Raw genomic sequence first — 26,067 nt, forward strand, 5'->3', positions numbered from 1 at the left:
CGATGACACAAGCACTAGCGAGTTGTTGACGAAACAGGGGCTCCTCCACCAGGCCAATGACACAACCCATAATGAGTTGTTGACTGAACAGCGACTCACACACCAATAGTGAGTTGTTCATGTATGCGTATTCAGTACATGATGACATGTTACTGTGTATATCCTCGTCCGTATACCACTATTAAATATATCTGGGGATGGTGCTGGAACATTGTTGTCCATTTTATAGTAACTCTACGTTTTTGTCATTAACAGAGCTCAATCGTTATTGAAGACGTCGTTATGAAGAAGAAAAGGGATGCTGAGGTAGAGTTCACATGCTTCCGAGATTAACGCTTAGTAAACACAAATAAAAAAATACAAAAACAAGATAACCTGGCAAAGAGTAATAGAGAACAAGAAATGAGTGTACTCAGGTAGACAAAGTTGATATTCCACACCCCATCTCTACGTTTCACATTTACGTAAAAATTTCTAGAAGATTCTACGTTAGAAAATAAGGAAATCGTACGTCCGTTATCATATCTGTAGCAAGTATATAAATCAGATGCGTAAAAGTTGACACACCACTGAATAAATGAATTGTGAGAGGTATAGGTTTATCTTCAAAGTACACATCTTTTGTTGTTACAAGCTGAAGCAAGGGAGATCAAATCTGTATAGGAAGCTATTTATATCACTGCACTCGCCGTTAGCACATCATTTCGTGCGAATGGTGGCACCTGTATTGAAGTACATGTAATTTGAGAAAGCATAGGGATGGTGCAATCTTTTTTTACGTGACGGCGAGTACAAACGTTGTCAAGTTTACACTGTTAGCAAAAATGTCCTGGGCTAAACGATGGGCAAGGAATTTCCAGAATTAATGGTTAAGAGAAGAGAAGATCAGGAGAATATTCTAAGGAAGGAAAGCCTTTTTTCTTCCAAATTTCAAAAATTTGCTTGTCGGTCGGTTTTTTTCATTAAATCTGGAGTGTTTCTCGAAAAACATTTGAGTGAAAACCAACTAAGAACTTGAGTTCACTGTAGCCTTCCACCATAACTATGGATTAAATCATCTTCAGAAAGAAACCTTAAGAAAGGGTAAGTAAAAACCAGCTAAAAATTTGAGTTCGCTGTGTTTGTATTTCTCTACAACACCCCCCCCCCCCCCCTTTGCTAGTTATTATTCATTGGTGACGTCACAGGTGCCAAAAGAAAGACAAAGTTGTTAGTAAAGGTGACCCATGTAGATGTGAACATTTTATACATTTTCGAACACATTTTGGGAAGTAAGTATATTCTATTTTTTATTTAAAATTTTATTATTTCTAATCACGAGGAATCTAAGAAAGATCTAATTTTCATTATGCTTGATATAGTCACTTTTTCATTTTTTGTAATGTTAATATCTTTCATTCCTTACGTTCCGATTCCTTACTTTTGTGTTAATGTAAGACTAAGAATTGTGGTTGATAATGGAAGTCATTCCAGTGAAAACATACTCCACTAAAACATAGACATACTTAACTTGTACCTCTTTCTTTCACAGATTGTTACAGATGATCACATGCCGCGCACGTAACACAACAACCACACACAAGACAGGACACAACACAACCACGCACTAGACAGGACACAACACAACCACGCACAAGACAGAACAACACAACCACGCACTAGACAGGACACAACACAACCACGTACAAGACAGGACATGACACAACCACGCACAAGACAGGACATGACACAACCACGCATAAGACAGGACACAGCACAACCACGTACAAGAAAGGACATGACACAACCACGCACAAGACAGGACACAACACAACCACGCACAAGACAGGACACAACACAACCACGCACAAGACAGGAAATAACACAACCACGCACAAGACAGGACACAACACAACCACGCACAAGACATGACAAAACACAACCACGCACAAGACAGGACACACATATTGTCCAAGCCATTATAAGACAGAACACAACACAACCATACACATGGGTACCTTTAACATGCCAGTTTTGCAGTAATAACTAGTGATGTTTGTTGAAATTGACCTCCACTGACAACTGTTTCTTTGTAAATTTTGTTATCAGGGATTTGTCGTTGTGGAGGACAATGTGGTGGGAAAACAGCAGTCGTCTCAACCCAAAAAGGTAATTCCAGTTTTTAAATGCCGTTGCCAAGGTCGCAAAACTCTTATGTCTCCTCATTAAGCCATAAACACTCATTTATAGGTCTTTAAAAACAATTAGCACAATAAGAGAATTTCTAGCAGAATCTTCTATTAGCCCAAAAATATATCCATGAGAAGATATTAGGCCAATTAGTATTAGGGCTGTTAAACATTTCAGTACGTCCGAGGTGAAACTATTTCTGTAATCATCTAGGATATTGTAATTTTTGTAGCAACTTCATGTCGTGAACAACAAAATCCTATTCGTATATGTAGCCAAATTTAAACACTGATTAACGCTCGTAGACTGATCACAGTGGCGAAGAATGGCGACAGATATGGACTTCTTCACACAACGGATAGCGGGTTTCTGAAATAACAAAGGATAGTGAGTTCTTGCCACAAGGGATAGTGAGTTCTTGACACAATCATTTGTGAGTTTATGACATGATCAATTGTGAGTTCTTCACACAAACAGTGGTGAGTTCTTGATAAAACAAATAGTGACTTTTAGACACAACCAATAGTGATTTCTTAACACAACGGATGGTGAGTTCTTGACACAACGCATGATGAGTTCTTGAAACAACGAATGTTGAATTCTTGATAAAACAAATAGTGACTTTCTGACACAACCAATAGTGATTTCTTGACACATCGGACGGTGAGTTCTTACCCATTGTACGTAATGTGTATGATGACGTGTAAGTTTGTCTACTTTAGAAAATCCCGTCATCCCAAAATCTCCCTAACCATAGATACAATATTGTTTCTTTTTTTCACAGGCCTTGATCATCAATGATGATATCGTTATGAGGAAGAAACGAAATGCTGAGGTAGTTTTATCAGCATTTCCAGATAAGCGCTAAACATGCAAAAAATATATGAATTAAAGCTGGTAATTCGGTGCGCAGAAAGACGTGTAGAGACATTATTGATTTTACAGACCGAGCCTATATTGCCCATGTGGATACTAAGTATTAATGAAATTTAAGTTAAAAAAACACTTTAAATTTACCGTAATTCCATTGTCACATGTTGCAAATGTTTTAATGATGCAACCATGACAAGCTGACCCAGGACTAAAAAACAACAAATGGTACAAAAACATCTTGTTGAACTCTTCTGACAGCTGTTTGCACATTCTGTTATCAGAAATTTGTCGTCATTGAGGACATTGTCCTAGGAAAAGAACAGTCGTCTCAACCAGAAAACGTACTGCCAGTTTAATGCGCTTATTCCAAGGCTATCATTTATTTCCTTGGAAGAAAGGGCACCTATAATAAAACGAGAGAATGCAGATACTTAGCTCAAGGAGGGGCCAAAGAGAAAACATTAGGTCATTCAGTACAATTTGGGTTGACCTTCTGAGTCCTGGGGCACGTGAAAGCTGTGGTCATCCGAACTATTCGCAGCTTATGAAATAAATAAGTATATCCATTGCATGTTAAGTCGGCATAATGAATCAGTCTGTAGGGGGTTCACAACGCAGACACTCTAGCGACATCTCGTCCAATACGGATTTTCAGCACAACATGGACTCGTACAGAATCAAACCATAATGTACAAAACACCTCGCATTCACCAAATATTATCGTATTTAAAGTCTATTTGACGTTTTCAAAGTGTATCAGTATATTGAAAAAGATGAGATCACGTTGTCAACCCCAAGTTATCCATCAGATCTCCTAAATAACTTAGAATGGAAAACATTTTTTTTTTACAATTTTCGGCTGACAGCTAGCATTTAGTATATGTCCGTTATTCAGATAGGTTTCATGATAGTTCTTAGTACACACGATAAGATAGGAATTACATATGACTGTATGCGGTCCAATTTCCGAGCGAATGAAAAACAAATACAAAAATACTATAAAATACAAAGAAATAAGAAGACAAATATACCTCTTACAGGTGTTTTTATTTTACCCTATGTTGTCTCTATATCTCGAGATTTTTGCCATAGACTATCACAGAAAAGAAACGCGTATTGGTGGTACATGGTGTTGACACCAATTACTGAGATGAAAATCCAATTGCGACCTGGTTTATTTCCCTCTATATAGTCCATTATGTATTTATTATTGCATAGCCTTGGTTTAATTTGTTGCCATATGCTATATTTATTGAATATGTTCCCATATTTACATACCAGCAGAAACCCATTACAATTCAGGATGATATTTTAAAAAAGAAGAAAAGAGAAGTTCCGGTAAGACTGTAGTTTTATTCTATTCATGCTACAATACAGCGCTTTCCGCTACCTCTGTTGTGCCCGAGGCCTTTGTGCCAGTCAAGATCGTGATTGGTGACAGATGGATACATAAACCCTCAATGAAGAAAGGACTTTATACATGTGTGTACATTCCAGCGATAAAAGTAAAAAACATCTAGGCGAGGTGTAAAATGAAGGCCAAAATTAAGAAATTTAAACAGTGCAGAATAAATAATCCTCTGAAGGTGGAAGTTTTTCGACATTTTACTCTCCTGCATGTAATTTGAGAATTTAGATCGTACAAGAGACTTCTGTTAACATCTTTTAGCGGCAGAAATATCGCGAAGCCATTAAAGTAAAGCTGTTTTTTGCTGATACATGTGTCTATTGGACCTCCACAAAGTTTTTTCTGCTTGAGGCGTTCTTCTCAAACTGCATGGAATACGTGTATGCGGCACTGATTAGTTCTAAAGTTCTAATGCTTTTTTCTTTACTTACAGAAACCGATTGTTGTTGAAGATGATATAATGTACAGGACCAAAAATGAAGCCAAGGTGAGATAAGCTACATTGTTGTAGAAACACTTCTATACATGACACTGTACAGTGTATTGGTAAATCCATTGATCATTTACAAACGCTTAACGTAAATCTAATGTTCTTCCGGCATTTCTATCTGTCACAGGTACGAGAAGAGTAAATATCAGTCAACAATAAAAATACACAGTCAAATTAGGATTCCTGGATTTTTAATATCACCAAAATGAAATTTTTGTCATGGCGGAGCATTACCGTGTGCACGCTGGGCATTATTTTATTTCAAATCGACAAACAGACACATAGAACTGTAGTAATCGCTTGTGAGACTCGTGTGTAGGATGTTGAAGTTGCAATAAATTTAAATCATTAATGTGCAATTTACCTACTGTGTTTGAGGCTATATTGTCAGCCACCTGTTAATCTGTAATTCTTTCAATCGATTTGAAAGACTGTTATTCGAGATTATCACACTTTCTCTCGCGACGATTTGCAATTGAGAATGTGCAATTGACCGATCACAAGTGGGGCCAAGTGGCAGGTGTCTTCAGCATGGTAATCCAGTGAGGCAGCACCGGTAACATGACGTTATTGGGTCAGCCGTGGTACGACAATGGATGACGGTAAGACCACCAATATAATGGTGGTACCAACGTTACACCTCAGCAAAGTGAAGAAACCGCCTAAGAATCAAACAATCCGTCCTTCGCCAAATCTTGTTACGGAAGCATAATATTACCGAGGATAAAATTACTGTTATCATTAAGCAAACAACTGTGATGAGGTAACAAAAACTATGATAATACTTGTCCACTAGGAGAAATTAAACTTTTTGTTTAATGTTAACGGACTAATGTCATTGCCACATTAAGATGTATATTTTTTTTTATAAACAGCCTCCTGTCATTATAGAGGACCACGTCATGAAGGGGAAGCCAGAAGCTAAGGTAGAATAATATGATGTTAACAGCACTGTAAGATATACCGCATTATAAGCTTATGTCCAAAATAAGGCCGGGAAACAGGCCGGTGGCCGGTATTCCAGACACGACGTGGACGTTGTATTTACACTGTACTACATGTATAGTCTATTTCATTGAATTTTTCAAAAGTAACCTGTATTTAGTTATTTGTAAAAAAAATAAATCCTAGAATTGCATGTCGTCGGTGACATGTAGCATCAAAAGATCTGCACATGGATGTGTTGGATGTCAATATTGCTGAAAAGGAAATAAGAATTTAGCACAAGAATATATGGTAAAAATACACGAGTACATAATGAATGTTTAGAAGCAATATAATTACAAGTATAGTTCATTCATATCACATGATGACAGGACTTGTCACAAGCAAATACAAGGTAGGACAGATAAACAGAACGAAACAAAACCTGACACAGGACAGAACATAACACAACCAGACCTGAAATGTGATAAAACCAAGCAAAAGGAAGGACATAGCACATGGAAACACAAGACACAACATAGCACAACCAGACCCGAGATATGACATAAAACAACCAAGCAAAATGAAGGACAAAGCACATGGAAACACAAGACAGGACATAACACAATCAGACCCGAGAAATGATATAACACAACCAAACAAGATGAAGGACATAGCACATGGAAACACAAGATAGATCATAGCATAATCAGACCCGAGAAATGACATATCATAGCCAAACAAAACGAAGGACAAAGCACATAGAAGTGCAAGACAAAACATAACAAAACCAGACCCGAAATATGACAAAACACAATCAAACAAGATGAAAAGCACATAGAAACACAAGACAGAACATAACACAATCAGACCCGAGATATGACATAACACAACCAAACAAAAAGGACACAGCATATGGAAACACAAGAAAGAACATAACCAGACCCGAGATATGACATAACGCAACCAAACCAAACAAAGGACACAGCACATGGAAACACAAGACAGAGTATAACACAATAAGACCCGAGATAGGACATAACACAACCAAACAAGATGAAGGACATAACACATGGAAACACAAGAAAGAACATAACCACACCCGAGGTATGACATAACGCAACCAAACCAAACAAAGGGCACAGCACATAGAAACACGAGACAGAACATAACACAATCAGACCCGAAATATGACACAACACAACCAAACAAGATGAAGGACATAACACATGGAAACACAAGAAAGAACATAACCAGACCCGAGAAATGACATAACGCAACCAAACAAAACGAAGGACACAGCACATGGAAACACAAGAGAGGACATAGCACAACCAAACCCGAGATAGCACATAACATAACCAAACAAAAGAAAGGACAAAGCACATAGAAACGCAAGACAGAACATGACAAAACCAGACCCGAGATATGAAATAACACAATCAATCGAAAGGAAGGACAAAGCACATGGAAACACAAGGCCGAACATAACAAAACCAGACCCGAAATATGACATAACATAGCCAAACAAGATGAAGGACATAGCACATGGAAACACAGGACAGAACATAACACGATCAGACCCGAGATATGAAATAACTCAACCAAAGACATCGAAGGACAAAGCACATGGAAACACAAGAGAGGACATAGCACAAACAAACCCGAGATAGGACATAACACAACCAAAGAAAAGGACGGACTTAGCACACGTAAACACAAGACAGAACATAACCCGACCCGAGATATGACATAACACAACCGAACCAAACGAAGGACACGCCAAATAGAAACACAAGACAGAGCATAACCAAAACGGATATATGACAGTAATAACTTGTGATTGATTGAAACTGTCCTCCACTGTCGGCTCTTTGTTTGAACATTCTGTTACCAGGGGTTTATCGTGGTTGAGGACCATGTAGTTGGAAAGGAACAGTCGTCTCAGCCAGAAAAGGCAATGCCAGTTCAATGCGCCTATTTTAATATTCTCACTTCTTCTTCTTTTTTTCTTACAATTTTCGCCTGACAGTTAGCATTTACGGTTGTGATCCAGATGGCCTACATAATAACCCTTGGCGCACCCTAAACGATAGTAATTAAATTTGAGTGTATACGCAACAATCTCCAACCAAATACTACAAAACATAGACATACTATAAAATACGAAGAAATTAAAATGTTTACCTCATTTTTGTCTGTATATCTCCAAATTTTCATCATATGCTCTCTAAGAAAGGAAACACATATTTTGGGACATGATGGTGAGACCAGATGCTTAGATGAAAGTCCATTTGCGACCTGGTGACATCAATGAGTTTAATGTTGCCTACATTTACGGTTACTGACATTCTTTCTCATTTTGTTACTTGTCTAAAAATGTTAACATATTCAAATAACTGTCATGCTTTGAGCTAAATCGTGTGGAATTTAAGCTGTATGCGTTTCTTTTTTCTGTCCCTGTATAATGCGTTATGTATTTAATATTGCCGAGCCTGGCTTTAATTTGTTGCACATTTATTGAAGATGTTTCCACTTTTTCACAGCACCAGAATCCTATTACTATTGAGGATGATATTTTTAAGAAGAAGAAAAGAGAAGCTGCGGTAAGACAATGGTTGTATTCTAAGTGTGCTACCGGCCGTACGTCGGAATGACTGTCATCAACCTGCGGATGGTCGTGGGTTTCTCCCGGGCTCTACCCAGTTTCCTCCCACCATAATGATGGCAGCCATATCCGTGAAATATTCTTGAGTGTATCGCAAAACACCAATCAAATAAATAAAGAAGTCTATGTACGTTACATGAAAATTCTATAAAACAAAATTAACGTACTTCAATCGTTAAGTACTCCGTCTCTTAGGACCAAGGAGTATTGTCGGTCTTCTTGTCTCTACCTTGCAACCGCCAGATCTCTGGATCGATTACATACAAAAGTCCGTTGGCATAGAAAATTTAATAGTCTGCAAGACCCCAAAAATGAAGCTGAGGTGAAATTAACTGCATTGGTTCTACAATTATTAGGCTGTTGTAGAAACATTTTTCATGGTACTGTACTGGTGAAGAAACCCACTGATCATTTACAAACGCTTAACTTAAAGCTAAAGTTTAACCTGAATTTCTGTCTCTTACGAGACGGCTTAAATCAGTGTGCAGTAAAAAGGCGCGGTCACATTAGAATTTTAAAATATTTAATACCTCAAAAATAATATTTGTCATGGCTGGGCATAACTTTATTTCAAATCGACACATACAACTGTGGTAATCGCATATGAGGCTCACAGAGGCTGTTAAGTAGGTTTCTCCGAGTTTTGGATGGTTGAATTTGCCAGGAATGTCCCTTCATTCATGTGGAATTTATCTATGCTATGTTTGAGATCAAATTGTCAGTGTGCAGTTAACTGCTAGTTCTCCCAGAGGACTCGAATGACTGAAAATCATCATTTTCACACTTTCTCTCTTGATGGTTTGCAATTGAGAATGTGCCATGGACTGATCAGGCTAATGTTACTCCTTGTATGCTTGTACAACGTAATGTGGCGGATTGGGGCCTAGTGTCTGGTGTCTTCAGGATGGTAATCCAGTGAAGCAGCTCTGGTAACATGACGATATTAAGGCGGCCGTGCTAGGACAATATGCAGCCGTGAAATGAATGAAATAATGGTGGTATCAACGTTACACCTTAGCAAACTGAAGATAGCACCAAAGAAACAAACGGTTCCACCTCTATCTAAATCTTGTTACGGAATCACAGTATACCGCGAATAAAATGACTGTTATCATTAAGCAAACAACTGTAGTGAGGTAACAAAAACTAAGTTAATACTTAGTAATTAAACTTTTTGTTTTTTTGGCGTTTGTATATTAACGGACCAATGTCATTCTCAAATTAAAATGTACATTTTTGTTTATAAACAGCCCCCTATAGTTATAGAGGACCACATCATGAAGAAGAAACAAGATAAGGTGGGATAATACGATGTAATTAGCAATGTAAGAGGAAATGCATAAAAACTTATATACAAAAAAACAGGCCGATGGCCGGTGAGGTAACGAAAGCTATGACAATACTTGTTCACTTGGATAACTTTTTTGTTTTTGACGTACATCGTGCATACATTGTACTACATGTATAGTCTATTTCTTTGAATTTCTTAAAAGTAACGTGTATTCAGCTATTTGTAATAAATACTCTCTAATAGAATTGCAATTCGTTAGTGTCACGTAATATCAAAAGATCTGCACATAGATGTTTTGTATGTCAACATTGCTGAAAAGGAAATGAGAATTTAGCACAAGAATGCATGGTAAAATTACACGAGTATATAATGAATGTTTGGAAACAATATAATTTTCCCGTTTTCTGCTATCTTAAAAAATTACAAAAAGGTGGGCAGTGGAATTGTGTATCAGATTTTACACAAACAAATCTTGAGCGATGTTTTGTTAACTCTTGCACGATGTTCCCACCGTATTTTGACATTGTGTTTTCCGGAGGATTTTGACAATGTTGAAATTTGAACTGATGGTATTTGTGCATCGAGGGGATACGTGTGCTTTAAACATAAAGAAAACATTAAATATAACAAAGTTCAGATGAAAGAGTGTGGAAAGCTTGTCGTACATGTAATCTTTAATTTTTTCATATTTAGAGAGAAACCGATACTTGAACATATTTTGTGGACCGCCTTTTGGTATATTTAATCTTTGCGTAATAATGTTATAAATGAGGATGTAATACATGTTTGATATATTTAATATATAATATAAGATAAGTTATGAAGCTTTTTCATGCAAATTTGGCATGCAAATTTGGTTTTATGTTTTCCTTTCCTTTTATGGAGTTTATATTGTAATTCGACAATGTAAATATCTCGGCTAAGCTGTTCTGAGGTGACGGTATCTTTATGGTGCATGCCAAGTACAGTCTATGGCGGTATGCTTGAAATCATTGAAACAGCAGAATAACCATAAGACTAGCTGCTAGGAGGAGACGATATGTGAATTAACACATATGATAACGCCACTATGAAACTCACAGAACCAGTCTCTTTTGACTCTTTACTTTGACTTCTACCGAGGTCTTTAATACTGATTAACAAAGCGTGTTCAAACAAACTGGCAGCTTGGCTGTGTGAACAACATACTACATTCCTCTTCAACCGTGCACAAAGTTCGTCAGTATCATATTGGATGGTATACTGGATTGTTGACACTTGACGTACGCTCACACTGAGAAAGGTCAAAGCTGTTGGTGTTCACAGACATATTACGGTGTCTTTAATAGATTTCTCTCAACAATTCTATTTTGTTGTAAAATTACTACCATGTTTTCTATCCACAGTCATCTATCGTCATTGAGGATGCCATTCTGATCAAAAAGAAGAGAGACGCTGAGGTACAGTAAAATAATAACGTATCCAGATGAATTGTACACCAACGATGCCTCAAAACTGAAGACAGCCATGTGAATCAGTCTTCAGAATTAGATACTGTTGGCAAAAGTACAAAATTAATATAATTAAAGATTACAGCAGAGAAACTAAAACCAAAGCACTGACGCCAGTGTGATAGCTGACAAATGGTCACAGGGCTCTTGTCAGTTTTAATCCAGGGTTTATTCTGATTGTTCATGTAAATGAGTAAATAACAGAAACTGACACACCCTTTTACACCATGGATTAAACAGAACTGGGTACAAAAATGCAATGATGCTAACAACAACTTAGCAGACGTCAGTGGTCTGAAGACGAATTCATACAAACAAAGAGAAGCAGTCATCAGTTTTCAACGATGCTGGAAAAACACAGTGAATGTTCTGGTCATGTAAATGCAGGTTGTCAATAATCGATATATTTATCACAGTTGCACTTCGAATGCAAGTGTTTATATATCCAACGTGGCGATCTAATTCAACAAGATAAATTTCCATACCCTATTCTCGTGTTCAGTGGAATTCGATACAGTTAAAAGCCAGTGTGCCAGAGATTCTGGATAATCTCTCCATATTTACCTACAAGGCAATTATACTTATTGTGAAACTTCAGAAACTAAGAGGGATGGTGTTAGATGGATAACCGAGACTTTGTTCCTCAGCAAAAACTAGACACATTCTTTAAAAATGACCGCCTCCAACGCCTAATTCTTTGCACTTTGTGTTATCAGGGATCAATCGTGATTGACGATATTGTGTTGCGAAAAAAGCAGTTGCCTCCGTCAGAAAAGGTAATACCAATTTAAATATGCCCATTCCTAGGTCGCAGTATTATTAGGCTATTGTGAAGTGTTTTGTACATGATGGAGTTGTACTGTACGATTCCATGTTTTGTGGAACATCCGTACTGGACGAGACGCCGAAGGCCGCGGACTTTCAACTCCTGTACAAAAAACGACCGAAGATACACTTCGATCTTGGATAATGCAATCTGCACCCGGTGATTAAATGTCTCTAACTCGCTTTTGACCTACGCAACAGTATTTTGGGGAATTTGTCAACATTTCAACCTCGTAAATGTTTTCATAAGGGCTGCAAGCAAACGATACACACCGCAGTGCCCTTAACAGATACTTAGTAGGCACTAAGCGGAAGACATAAGGTCATTTATGACAGCTTTGACTGACCTCTGAGCCCTAGGTCAAGCTAAATCTGGGATCATCTGGGATATTCACATCTTGCGTTGTATGTTAACCGAGGGACAACATAATTAAGCAGCCTGAAGGGGATTTGCCATAAAGACACGCTTGCGGCGTTGCCTATATTTACGGTTACAAGCATTCTAACTGTCCTACTTTGAACTAAAGCAGGTTTATCATGGGGAATTTCAACTGTATGCGTTCCCCTTTTTCTGCCCCTTAAATGACCCATTATGTATTTAAAAGATGCAGAGCATTGCTTTAATTTGTTACACATGTATTAAATGTGTTGCCATTTGTTCAAACCACCAGAAATTCATTACTATTGAGGATGATATTTTAAAGAAGAAGAAGAAAAGAGTAGCTGCGGTAAGACAATAGTTGTATGCAAAATATGCTACATGAAAATATTACACCAAAAGGTTAACGTACTTCTATCGTGAGTACCACAAGTACAAAAATAAGACAAGCAATAATGGTTCCTTTTTTCAACGCCATCTGTTAGGACCAAGGGGTATTGTCTGTCTTCTTGTCTCTTTCTTGCAACCTGGATATCATATCTCTTGATGATTGACAAGAAATTTATAAACAGTTGATAAGACCACCATTATGTTCGTACTCTCTGGTATTTTCAGGCATATACTTGCATTAGTTTGCATATCTATTAGAGGGATTTGAATAGCTATTAATATGGCTTTAAAGGCTAGATCTGAACCTAGAAGAGTTCATGGAGTTTTACTGTGATGGCTGTTGTGACTCATACAATTGTATTTTGGGTTCTTGAAAAATCTACAGTTTAGCTGAGATGGTCATCTAAAACTGCATGGAATATATGCCAGACTGATGAGTGCTTAAGTTCTATTGATCTCATTTGTTTTCTTTACACACAAAAGCCCGATGGTAATGAAGATTTGGCAGGTTACAAGACCAAAAAAATGAAGCTGAGGTGAAAAAAACTACATTTTTGGAGAAACATTTTTACATGGCAAAGTTCTGGTGAAATCCACTGATCATTTACAAACCCTTAACTTAAAGCTGAAGTTTAGCCTGAATTTCTGTCTGTTAAACATTTCGATACGGTTCAAATCAGTATACAATAACAAAGACATAATTTGAATAACAAATTCAAATTAGAATTTGTGAATTTTTAATATCGCAAAAATAATAATTTGTCATTCACGTTCTGCAGGCTGGGCATAACTTTATTTCAAATCGACACATAGAACTGTAGTTCTGACTCATGAGGCTCACAAAGGCTGTTAAGTAGGCTTCTTCGAGTTTTGGATAGTTGACTTTGCCATAAATCTCTTTTCACTCATGTACAATTTACCTATGCTATATTTGAGACCATATTAACTCCTAGTTCTCACAAGGACTTGATTAACTGAAAATCGTGATTATCACACTTTCTCTCTTGACGGTTTGCAATAGAGAATGTGCAAATGACTGACCAGGCTCATGTTACTTGTGTTGTGTCTTCAGCATGGTAAGGTGACGATTTTGAGTCAGCCGTGGTAAGACAATAGCCTGCCATGAAATGGTGATATCAACGTTACACCACAACAAACTGAACAAACCACCAAAGAAACAAACAGTCCCATCCCTACCCAAATCTTGTTACGAATCACAGTAATAGAAAGAAAATTATTATTTCATTAGGTTATCATTTAGCAAACAACTGTGGTTAGGTAACAAAAACTATGATGATAGATGTCCACAAGGATAAATTAAACTTTTTATTTGTGACGTCTGTATATCATCGGATTAATGTCATTGTCAAATTAAAATGTATATTTTTTTGTAAACAGCCCCCTGTCGTAATACAGGACCACATCATGGAGAGGAAGCGAGAAGCCAAGGTATAGTAATATGATCTAACAGTACTGTTATATCAAACCCATAATAAATTTATGTACAAAACAAGGCTGGGAAACAGGCCGGTGGCCGGTATTCGAGACAGGATGTGGACGTTGTACATATAATGTATTACATGTACAGTCTATTTCTTTGAATTTTTCCAAAGTAACCGGTTTTCGATTATTTGTAAAAGTACTCAATACTCGAATTGCATTTCGTCGGTGATACGTAGCACCAAAAGATCTGCACATGGATGTATTGGATGCCAACATTGCTGAAAAGGAAATGAGAATTTAGCACAAGGATATATGGTAAAATTACACGAATATATAATGAATGTTTGGAAGCAATATAATTTTCCTGTTTCCTGTTATTTTAAAAAAAATACGAAAAGGTGGGCAGTGGGAGTGTGTTTTAGACAAAAAATCTTGAGCGATGTTTTGTTAGCTCTTGCATGATGTTCCAAGCATTCCTGACATTGTGTTTTCCGGAGGATTTTGACAATGTTGAAATTTGAAATGATGGTATTTGTCCACGTGTCGTTTACACATATGGTCCAAAACATGTACACGTTATATGTATGGGGATACATGTGCTTTACAGGTAAAGAAAACATAAATATAACAAAGTCCATATGAAAGAGTGGGAAAAGCTAGTCGTAGATGTGATCTTCAGTTTTTATTTCTTTAAAGAGTAAACGACTCTTGAAAATAATTTGTGTATGGTGGGTACCACCTTTTGGTATATTTAATCTTTTCGTAATAATGTTATAAATAAGGATGTAACACATGTTTAATAAATATATTTTCACTAGAACTTGGTCTTATGGTAAAAGTACAGTCAATGACAGTGTGTTTGAAGGAGACAGTATAAGAATTTACGCATATAAGAACGTAACCATTGAACTCAAAGAACCGGTCTTGTGTGACATGTTACTTTGACTTCTACCGAGGTCTTTAATACTGAATAACAAAGCGTATTCTAATAAACTGGCAGCCTGGTTGTGTGAACAACATGCTGACTTTCTCTCCGACCGTGTGTGCGGTATGTTCGTCAATATCACATTGGATGGTATATCGGATGGTAGGCGCTTGAGGTACACTTACACTGAGAAAGGTCAAAGCTGTTGGTGTTCACAGACATGTTACGGTGTCCTTATTAGATTTCTCTCAACAATTCTATGTTGTTGTAAAACTGCCACAGTGTTTTCTATCCACAGTCATCTATCATCGTGAAGGATGCCATTCTGATCAAAAATAAACGAGACGCTGGGGGTACAGTGAAATAATGGCATTTCCAGATGAACTGTACACCAACGATTCCTCACAAATGAAGATAGCCATGTGAATCAGTCTTCAGAATTAGATACTGTGGGCAAAAGTACAAAATTAATATTATTAAAGATTACAACAAAGAGAGTAGTAAAAAAGCACTGACGACAGTGTGATAGCTGACAAATGGTCACAGGGCTGTACAATCCAGGTTTTATTCTGATTGTTCATGTAAATGAATACATAACTGAAACTGGGACACCCTTTTGCCCCATGGATTAAGCAGAACTGGGTACAAAAATGCAACGATGCTAATTACAGTTTAGCAGACGTCAGTGGTCTGAAGACGAATTCATACAAAGAGAAGCAGTCATCAGTTTTCATTGATGCTGGAAAAACACAGTGAATGTTCTGGTCATGTAAATGCAGGTTGTCAATAATCGATACATGTATCATAGTTGCACTTTGATTGCAAGTGTTTATATACGTGGCGATCTAATTCAACATGATGAATTTCCATACCCTATTCTCGTGTTCAGCGGGATTCGAAAAAGTTAAAGCCAGTCTGCCAGAGATTCTGAATATTCTGTCCATATTTACCTACAAGAGAATTATACTCATTGTGAAACTTAAGAAACTAAGAGGGATGGTGTTAGATGGATAACCTTGACATTGTTCTTCAGCAAGAACTAGACACATTCTTTAAAAATGACCGCCACCAACGCCTAATTCTTTGCACTTTCTGTTATCAGGGATCTATCGTGAATGACGATATTGTGATGGGAAAAAATCAGCTGCCTCCGTCCGAAAAGGTAATACCAATTTAAATATGCCTATTCCAAGGTCGCAATATTATTAGGCTGTTGTGAAGTGTTTTGTACATGATGGAGTGGCACTGAACTACTCCATGTTGTGCTGAACAACCGTACTGGACGAGACGCTGAAGGCCGCAGACTTTCAACTCCTGTACAAAAAGCGACCGAAGATACACTTTGATCTCGGGTAAGGCAATCTGCACCCGGTGATTAAATGTCCCTAACTCGCTTTTGACCTACGCAACCGTATTTTGCGGAATTTGTCAACATTTCAACCTTGTAAATGTTTTCATAAAGGCGGCAAGCAAGCGATACACACCGCAGTGCCCTTAACAGATTCTTAGGAGGCACTAAGCGGAAGACAAAAGGTCATTTATGACAGCTTTGATTGACCGCTGAGTCTTTGGTCAAGCTAAATCTGGGATTATCTGGGATATTTACATCTTGCGTTGTATGTTAACCGAGGGACAACGTAATTAAGCAGCCTGAAGGGGATTTGCCATACAGACACGCTTGCGGCGCCTCGTTGCCTGTATTTACGGTTACAAGCATTCTAACTGTCCTACTTTGAACTAAAGCAGGTTTATCATTGGGAATTTCAACTGTATGCGTTCCCCTTTTTCTGCCCCCTAAATAACCCGTTATGTATTTAAAAGATGCAGAGCATTGCTTTAATTTGTTACACATGTATTAAATGTGTTGCCATTTGTTCAAACCACCAGAAATTCATTACTGTTGAGGATGATATTTTAAAGAAGAAGAAGAAAAGAGCAGCTGCGGTAAGACAATAGTTGTATGCAAAATATGCTACATGAAAATATTACACCAAAAGGTTAACGTACTTCTATCGTGAGTACCACAAGTACAAAAATAAGACAAGCAATAATGGTTCCTTTTTTCAACGCCATCTGTTAGGACCAAGGGGTATTGTCTGTCTTCTTGTCTCTTTCTTGCAACCTGGATATCATATCTCTTGATGATTGACAAGAAATTTATAAACAGTTGATAAGACCACCATTATGTTCGTACTCTCTGGTATTTTCAGGCATATACTTGCATTAGTTTGCATATCTATTAGAGGGATTTGAATAGCTATTAATATGGCTTTAAAGGCTAGATCTGAACCTAGAAGAGTTCATGGAGTTTTACTGTGATGGCTGTTGTGACTCATACAATTGTATTTTGGGTTCTTGAAAAATCTACAGTTTAGCTGAGATGGTCATCTAAAACTGCATGGAATATATGCCAGACTGATGAGTGCTTAAGTTCTATTGGTCTCATTTGTTTTCTTTACACACAAAAGCCCGATGGTAATGAAGATTTGGCAGGTTACAAGACCAAAAAAATGAAGCTGAGGTGAAAAAAACTACATTTTTGGAGAAACATTTTTACATGGCAAAGTTCTGGTGAAATCCACTGATTATTTACAAACCCTTAACTTAAAGCTGAAGTTTAGCCTGAATTTCTGTCTGTTCAACATTTCGATACGGTTCAAATCAGTATACAATAACAAAGACATAATTTGAATAACAAATTCAAATTAGAATTTGTGAATTTTTAATATCGCAAAAATAATAATTTGTCATTCACGTTCTGCAGGCTGGGCATAACTTTATTTCAAATCGACACATAGAACTGTAGTTCTGACTCATGAGGCTCACAAAGGCTGTTAAGAAGGCTTCTTCGAGTTTTGGATAGTTGACTTTGCCATAAATCTCTTTTAACTCATGTACAATTTACCTATGCTATATTTGAGACCATATTAACTCCTAGTTCTCACAAGGACTTGATTAACTGAAAATCGTGATTATCACACTTTCTCTCTTGACGGTTTGCAATAGATAATGTGCAAATGACTGACCAGGCTCATGTTACTTGTGTTGTGTCTTCAGCATGGTAAGGTGACGATTTTGAGTCAGCCGTGGTAAGACAATAGCCTGCCATGAAATGGTGATATCAACGTTACACCACAACAAACTGACCAAACCACCAAAGAAACAAACAGTCCCATCCCTACCCAAATCTTGTTACGAATCACAGTAATAGAAAGAAAATTATTATTTCATTAGGTTATCATTTAGCAAACAACTGTGGTTAGGTAACAAAAACTATGATGATAGATGTCCACAAGGATAAATTAAACTTTTTATTTGTGACGTCTGTATATCATCGGATTAATGTCATTGTCAAATTAAAATGTATATTTTTTTGTAAACAGCCCCCTGTCGTAATACAGGACCACATCATGGAGAGGAAGCGAGAAGCCAAGGTATAGTAATATGATCTAACAGTACTGTTATATCAAACCCATAATAAATTTATGTACAAAACAAGGCTGGGAAACAGGCCGGTGGCCGGTATTCGAGACAGGATGTGGACGTTGTACATATAATGTATTACATGTACAGTCTATTTCTTTGAATTTTTCCAAAGTAACCGGTTTTCGATTATTTGTAAAAGTACTCAATACTCGAATTGCATTTCGTCGGTGATACGTAGCACCAAAAGATCTGCACATGGATGTATTGGATGCCAACATTGCTGAAAAGGAAATGAGAATTTAGCACAAGGATACATGGTAAAATTACACGAATATATAATGAATGTTTGGAAGCAATATAATTTTCCTGTTTCCTGTTATTTTAAAAAAATACAAAAAGGTGGGCAGTGGGAGTGTGTTTTAGACAAAAAATCTTGAGCGATGTTTTGTTAGCTCTTGCACGATGTTCCAAGCATTCCTGACATTGTGTTTTCCGGAGGATTTTGACAATGTTGAAATTTGAAATGATGGTATTTGTCCACGTGTCGTTTACACATATGGTCCAAAACATGTACACATTATATGTATGGGGATACATGTGCTTTACAGGTAAAGAAAACATAAATATAACAAAGTCCATATGAAAGAGTGGGAAAAGCTAGTCGTAGATGTGATCTTCAGTTTTTATTTCTTTAAAGAGTAAACGACACTTGAAAATAATTTGTGTATGGTGGGTATTTGGGACCACCTTTTGGTATATTTAATCTTTTCGTAATAATGTTATAAATAAGGATGTAACACATGTTTAATAAATATATTTTCACTAGAACTTGGTCTTATGGTAAAAGTACAGTCAATGACAGTGTGTTTGAAGGAGACGATATGTGAATTAACACATATAATAACGTAACCATTGAACTGTAAGAACCGGTCTTCTGTGACAATTTACTTTGACTTCTACCGAGGTCTTTAAATACTGAATAACAAAGCGTGTTCTATCAAACTGACAGCGTGGATGTGTGAACAACATGCTGACTTTCTCTACAACCGTGTGTGCGGTATGTTCGTCAATATCACATTGTATATTGAATGGTAGGTGCTTGACGTACATTCACACTGAAAAAGGTCAAAGCGGTTGGTGTTCAGAGTTAGATACTGTTGGCAAAACCAGAAAATGAAAATAATTAAAGATTGCAGGAAAGAGAGTAAAACCAAAGCACTGACGACAGTGTGATGGCTGGCAAATGGTCACAGGGCTCTTGTCATGTAAATGCAGGCTGTCAATAATCGATATGATTGCAAGTGTTTGTATACCCCACGTGGCGACCTACTTCAGCATGATGAATTTACAAACTCTATTCTCGTGTTCAGCGGAATTCCATACAGTTTAAAACTAGTGTGCCAGAGATTCTGGATACTCTGTCAATATTTACCTACAAGGGAATTATACTTATTGTGAAAATTAAGACACTAAGAGGGATGGTGTTTGGTGGATAACCTTGACATTGTTTTTCAGCAAAAACTAGACACATTGTTTAAAAATGGCCTCCACCAACGCCTAATTCTTTGCACTTTCTGTTATCAGGGATCTATCGTGAATGACGATATTGTGATGAGAAAAAATCAGTTACCTCCGTCAGAAATGGTAATACTACTTTAAATATGCCTATTCCTAGGTCGCAATATTATTAGGCTGTTGTGAAGTGTTTTGTACATGATGGAGTTGTACTGTACGATTCCATGTTTTGTGGAACATCCGTACTGGACGAGACGCCGAAGGCTGCTAACTTTCAACTCCTGTACAAAAAGTGACCAAAGATACACTTACAGATTTGGCTGGCCTGGAGTGGGGGGAGTTTTTCGATCTTGGATAATGCAATCTGCACCCGGTGATTAAATGTCCCTAAGTCGCTTTTGTTCTACGCAACAGTATTTGCGGAATTTGTCAACATTTCAACCTCGCAAATGTTTTCATAAAGACGGAGAGCAAACGATACACACGACAGTGACTCATTTGCCGAAATCTTAAGTAACAGAGAACTGTGGAATGTTTAGATATACAGAAATTAATCAGCTACTGTGTGGTAGTTACAGTAGTGGTTAGTCCCTACACAAAGATCTCTGCAATGGGATCGAAAGTTAGCTAAACCTTTTACATATACATTTAGCCGATTGCAGCAGAATTTACCACAGTACTCTTTGATACTTTTCCGTCATTTTAAATTCGTGTCTCCCCATGTGTTTCTTGTTTTGCCAGAAACCAATCGTTATTGAGGATGAAATGATTCTAAAGAAGAAACGAGACGCTGAAGTATGATTAACTACATTTTCAGACACAGATATCGATTTTCATTAAAATATAAAAGCAGTAATAGAACTGGGGCCTCTGTAGCATAGTCGTTTACCGGGCTAGTGCAACGCAATTTACCTAGTAGCATCTCACCAATGCGATCGCTCTAAGTTCAAGTCCAGCTCCTGCTGGCTTCTTCATGTGTTGTACGTGAGAATTTTTGAAAGTAGCCTACGGATGGTCCTCAGTTTCGGGAGGCCAGTTGAAATATTTTAGAGTACGTCGATCAATAATAAATATAAGTAGAAAAGAGAAAAGATGCCATATTGTTATATTTGAACTCAAATGACGTTGAAACGTTTCAAGTTTAAATTAGTTTGGAAATGGGTTTTGAACTGCATTCAACATGCAGTACAATATACAATATTTATTCACCGACACATGACGAATACATATTCACAGACAATATAAATATAAAATTGTCACCGGGAATAAGTCGCAACTGACCATGTTATATTCCTAAGAAAATATAAAGACTAAAGCCATGATAATATCAGAAATAGGCGATTAAATACACAGAGAAGTAAATAATGATAATCTAACATGTAGATCAACATGCATGTTTTGCCCGTGACGATCTAAGGCAAGGTTTACCTTTGGTATAATAACTATATTAAGACCGACTTTTGACGAGATTTGAACAAGGAAGAAGACTGTGTTGCGTTACTGCAGGCAATTTATCAATTTGGTCAACTATTTTAAGTGAGTAATAAAAAGTAGATTTAAATATAAGCTCGTATAGGTTTAATTGCTGACCACGTGTATTGTATTGGTAGACTTCTGATTGCCTCTGAAAGTAACGGAGGAAACTTTGAGGAATTTCAAAATACCATTTAAAAATGGTACAAATAGGCGTGGACAAACCGTAGGAAGGAGACGGTTATGATTTGGTGTAAAGTTAACAACTTGAGCTCCGCAAAGAGAGGCGCAGTATGCTCCAATCTGTGGGAAAGTGTTTTTGTAGATGGCGCTCTTTTTTGAAGAATTACCAAGAGATTAAGGTAAGATAGAAAACTATTTTCCCAGAGGTTATTGTCATAAGAAATGTATGGAATACCGGGGAATAGTACAAGATAAACAGATTCTTTATATTAGTTGAGAATTTAATGTAGTTAATAATAGCTATGTTTCTAGAAATTTTCATAACTTGTCGCTAAAGATTATCATGAGAAATGTAAAGTGAGACACCTGTTCTATACCAATTATTAATGCGGGTAAGGAATATATATTCTGTCTGGATTGAGTCTTAATGAGCGTACACTTAATCTTACCCGGACTGAGTGAAAGACGGTTACCACGTAACCACTCGTATATCGTATCCATCTCAAAAGATATAGTATCAACAACAGCATTGACTTCGCTGTCAGAATAGGTCACGCTAGTATTATCAGCAAATAAGATAAGATGTACCAATTAGAGGCACTGGCTATATCATTAATATACTAGTATAACAAAAATAGAGTCAGTCCTAACATCGAACCTTGTGACACTCCACGCAGTATAGGTTCTTTCTCAGAAAATGTTCCATTAGATATCACTTTCTGGGAACGGCCATGGAGGTAACTATTACACCGATTATTAGATATACCTCTAAAGCCATAGTGTGATAACTTAAACAGCAGAATATCATATTGAACTGTATGAAAAGACGGTAACTGTTACACCATTTATTAGATATACATCTAAATCAATGGTGTGATAACTTAAACCAGCAAATTATTATGTATAACTGTACCAAAATCTGTCTAGGAAAACGGTTACGGTGAACTTTTTACCTTGTTTTCCTTGGATCAATTTATCATACAATGTCGTGGTTGATAAACTGGTTGAATGGTTGGCTCTGAAACCATACTGATTCTCAGAGAGTATATTGTTCGAGTCCAGAAATTTGAGCGCAATGGTGGCAGAGTTTCCCTACAACTTTGCTGACTCAAGGCAGAACTGAAATGGGACGATAATTTTCGCAGTTGCCTGAATCATGTGACTTTACACAGGTGTGACCTTAGCGGATTTTAAAATGTCTGGCACTTGTCCAGAAGTAAAAGACAGATGCATAGTATGGACAAGAGGATATGATGGTTGTTCCGAAATTAATTAGCAAAGGGAAATCCGCATGTCATCTAAACCTAGGGCTGCCGATTTAAGATCCGTTATAATTGCTATGTACATCAAGTGGACTTTCATTATCGAAATAAACATCCAATGGTGTAGCATCACCAGGAAGTCAGAGTATCTTTTGCTTTAGTAGACATTGTTTCATTGATCCCCAGTGCAATATTGCTAAAATATTTATTGCAGTTGTCAGAAGTTTTCTGACTCTCCGAAGTATCCGTGCCATTAATATTGAATGAAGAGGCACAGCTTTCGTAGACCGACGATTTATGAATTGATTTAGGACTCTCTACGTTTCCTTGATGTCATGATTACGCTTATTTACTTCTCTTCATAAATATTTTTTTTCCTATAATGTCGAATTGAGCTATTGAGGATGTTTCTATAAACCCTGTATATATTTTGATATATTACGGGTTTTGTATATGTAGAAGTTAACAGAGCAAATGTTGCCCATGGTTTGATGATCTTTTGCTTGGGATATTTTAGTGTAACTTCAGGGAACAGTTGTCATAGATATGATTAAATAGATCCAGGAAATAAAAATGTGATTCTTTGACATCTTCCTCATAGGACAAAAAAGCTTCAGTTTCACAAATGCAACGCATAAATAAATCTGTATTTTCAGACGTGCTTTGGCGATACTTTATGGGTTTATGGGCACAAATGGGAACGGATCAGTAATGTTTGCCAACAAAATGCCAGATAAGAGTGTATCCTCATGGAAGTTGAGAAAGCTGCAGTCTATAAATATCGCTAAGCGAGTTTGCACACGAGTTGGTTTCGCTGTTTGTGGAAACAAAATAATTAGATGTCCTAATATAAAGGATATTGTTCGATGGGACTTGTTGTTCAGCTTTCAAGAGGTCAGTATTAAAATCGCCCATAGTGACACATCTCTTTTTTTAACTGCTTGCACTTGAATTAATAGTGTAAGTAATCAATGATTAAAATTTGTAACATTTTTACTTGAGGATCTATACACGATGCAAACAATGTATTAAACGTTAGAGACTTCTGTTTCCGCAAAAAGACACTCCCATTCACGATCAGGGTCTATAGAGCCTAAATTACCACGTATTATGTAAATAGTATGCCAGACTTCTATGTATGTAGATGTATACGGACAACAAGAATATGTAGATACTCAAAAGTAATGGGACCTCGCCGACGCTGGAACAAGGTAACATGGTCCCAGTTGTTCACCAAGATTTCCATGTCTGAGTTGCTTAAAAACATAGTTAAACAAATAGGAAAACCCAATCAAAATGCTACGGGCTTTTTGCCTGATATCAACTGTAAATTCTTGCTATCATTTATGTTAAACAGTGTAGGTGGCAACAATTATTTTTGTCGGCCCTGATTTAATTAAACATGCTAATTATGTCTGCCGATCCCTGTATGCTACCTGTGGTCATTACCTAAAATGTCATGGGTGCTTTATACCGTAAAATATTTAATTTTCGTTAGGAAACGACTAGATAGCTCCTCTTAACGGGCTAATGATGCATGTCTGCGGAATTAGTTCGTAACATCGCACAATGAATGAAGTTTTTATCCATAGAATATACAGCGTATTGTGGTTGAAAAGGAAGGATTAAATATGTTTCTGAAGTGAAAGTAAAGATTAATGATTTCAACACGAGTTACTGTTTTCGAGATAGAGTAGCCGAATATAACATTTGTCAGCTATAAACTCATTTACCTCAAGACAATATACAATTTGATATATTGAAACTTATGGTGTTACTGAAGAAAAGCAATTCTGGTGGTATGCTTAAATGTTTTTACAGATAACTGAATAAAAGCGACAATATTTAAGAAATTGGCTATAATAAATTTCTGTACTTCCCCTTTTTGGGTCAAATATTTTATAGTGTATTATTTTTTTTACTTTTATACGATTATTACATTCACAGAACTCAGTAGTTCAGGATGACTTGATGTTCCGGAAGAAAAGAAAAACTGAGGTAAATCCAACGATATTTTGGAGAAATAAGGTCAAGATATTGCAGCTACACAAGACCCAAGAAAATAAAGATAAAGAGAAGAGCTGGTACATTTATGGAAAAGAATTCCCTGCTCTCTAAATAATGAATGCAGAATGACAAAAATTAAAAAAGATTCCGACAGGCAAGATGCACGTACTCGTATTCATATAAGCTAAGTAGACCTTAACTAGTCTACAGACTATTTGGTAATTATTAGATGATTACTTTTATTGTTCATTTTTTTTCTGGATTCTTGTTTTTCCTTTTTTTTAAAAAGAATCCGGGAACAAAAATCCTTTAAAGATTTACCAAATAGTCTGCCGACTGGTTACGGCCTACTTCGTTTTATACGATGATGAGTCACGTGCACCTTGTTTTGATATGTCAAGTGGACTGTCAAAGCAGAAAAAAAAACATTCAAAGGAAGAGATGTTATGTCAGTATCTCAGTTTTATTTGCCAATATTTAAAGCAAGAAACTGAACAAATAGAACTGAACGTCTAAGCATGCACAGCTAGAAATGAATTTTTAAGCATGAACGACTACAACTGAACTTCCAAATATGAACGGCTAGAACTGAATTTCTAAGGATGAACAGGAAGAGTTGAACTTCTAAGCAGCAACAGCTAGATCTTGAACTTCTAAGCATGAACAGCTAGAACTGAACAGCTAGATCTGAACAACCACAACTGAAGATCTACAACTCACCAGCTAAAACTGAACAGCTATAAACGAAGACGTAACATTAAGATCCACCACTGAACAACTACACCTGAGCAGTCACAACTGAATAGTTCGAACTAAATCTAATAAAACTCTATGTCTTTAATTACCTAAGATATTTCTCTTTTCAGGACACCGTCATTGAGGACCAGATATTGTCAAAATCTGAGGTAACACTGCCTGTAAGAGTG

The 26,067-nt window shown here is 36.9% G+C and overlaps 1 protein-coding gene across 1 annotated transcript in view; it reads left to right on the forward strand.

Annotated features, from left to right (window-relative positions):
- LOC135480963 (uncharacterized) overlaps positions 1-26,067 on the forward strand; it is a 90,625-nt gene that overhangs the window by 20,696 nt on the left and 43,862 nt on the right. The window contains exons 13-31 of the mRNA XM_064760894.1: positions 256-306; positions 2,089-2,148; positions 2,954-3,004; positions 3,324-3,383; positions 4,884-4,937; positions 5,816-5,866; positions 8,411-8,470; positions 9,783-9,830; positions 11,209-11,262; positions 12,030-12,089; positions 12,810-12,866; positions 14,306-14,356; positions 16,378-16,437; positions 17,163-17,219; positions 18,659-18,709; positions 20,286-20,345; positions 20,958-21,011; positions 25,082-25,132; positions 26,008-26,058. Of these exons, the coding sequence (XP_064616964.1) occupies positions 256-306; positions 2,089-2,148; positions 2,954-3,004; positions 3,324-3,383; positions 4,884-4,937; positions 5,816-5,866; positions 8,411-8,470; positions 9,783-9,830; positions 11,209-11,262; positions 12,030-12,089; positions 12,810-12,866; positions 14,306-14,356; positions 16,378-16,437; positions 17,163-17,219; positions 18,659-18,709; positions 20,286-20,345; positions 20,958-21,011; positions 25,082-25,132; positions 26,008-26,058 (1,041 nt within the window). The remainder of the gene's footprint in view (positions 1-255; positions 307-2,088; positions 2,149-2,953; positions 3,005-3,323; positions 3,384-4,883; positions 4,938-5,815; positions 5,867-8,410; positions 8,471-9,782; positions 9,831-11,208; positions 11,263-12,029; positions 12,090-12,809; positions 12,867-14,305; positions 14,357-16,377; positions 16,438-17,162; positions 17,220-18,658; positions 18,710-20,285; positions 20,346-20,957; positions 21,012-25,081; positions 25,133-26,007; positions 26,059-26,067) is intronic.

The sequence above is a fragment of the Liolophura sinensis genome, chromosome 13, assembly GCF_032854445.1.
Source record: "Liolophura sinensis isolate JHLJ2023 chromosome 13, CUHK_Ljap_v2, whole genome shotgun sequence".
Lineage (NCBI taxonomy): Eukaryota > Metazoa > Mollusca > Polyplacophora > Chitonida > Chitonidae > Liolophura > Liolophura sinensis.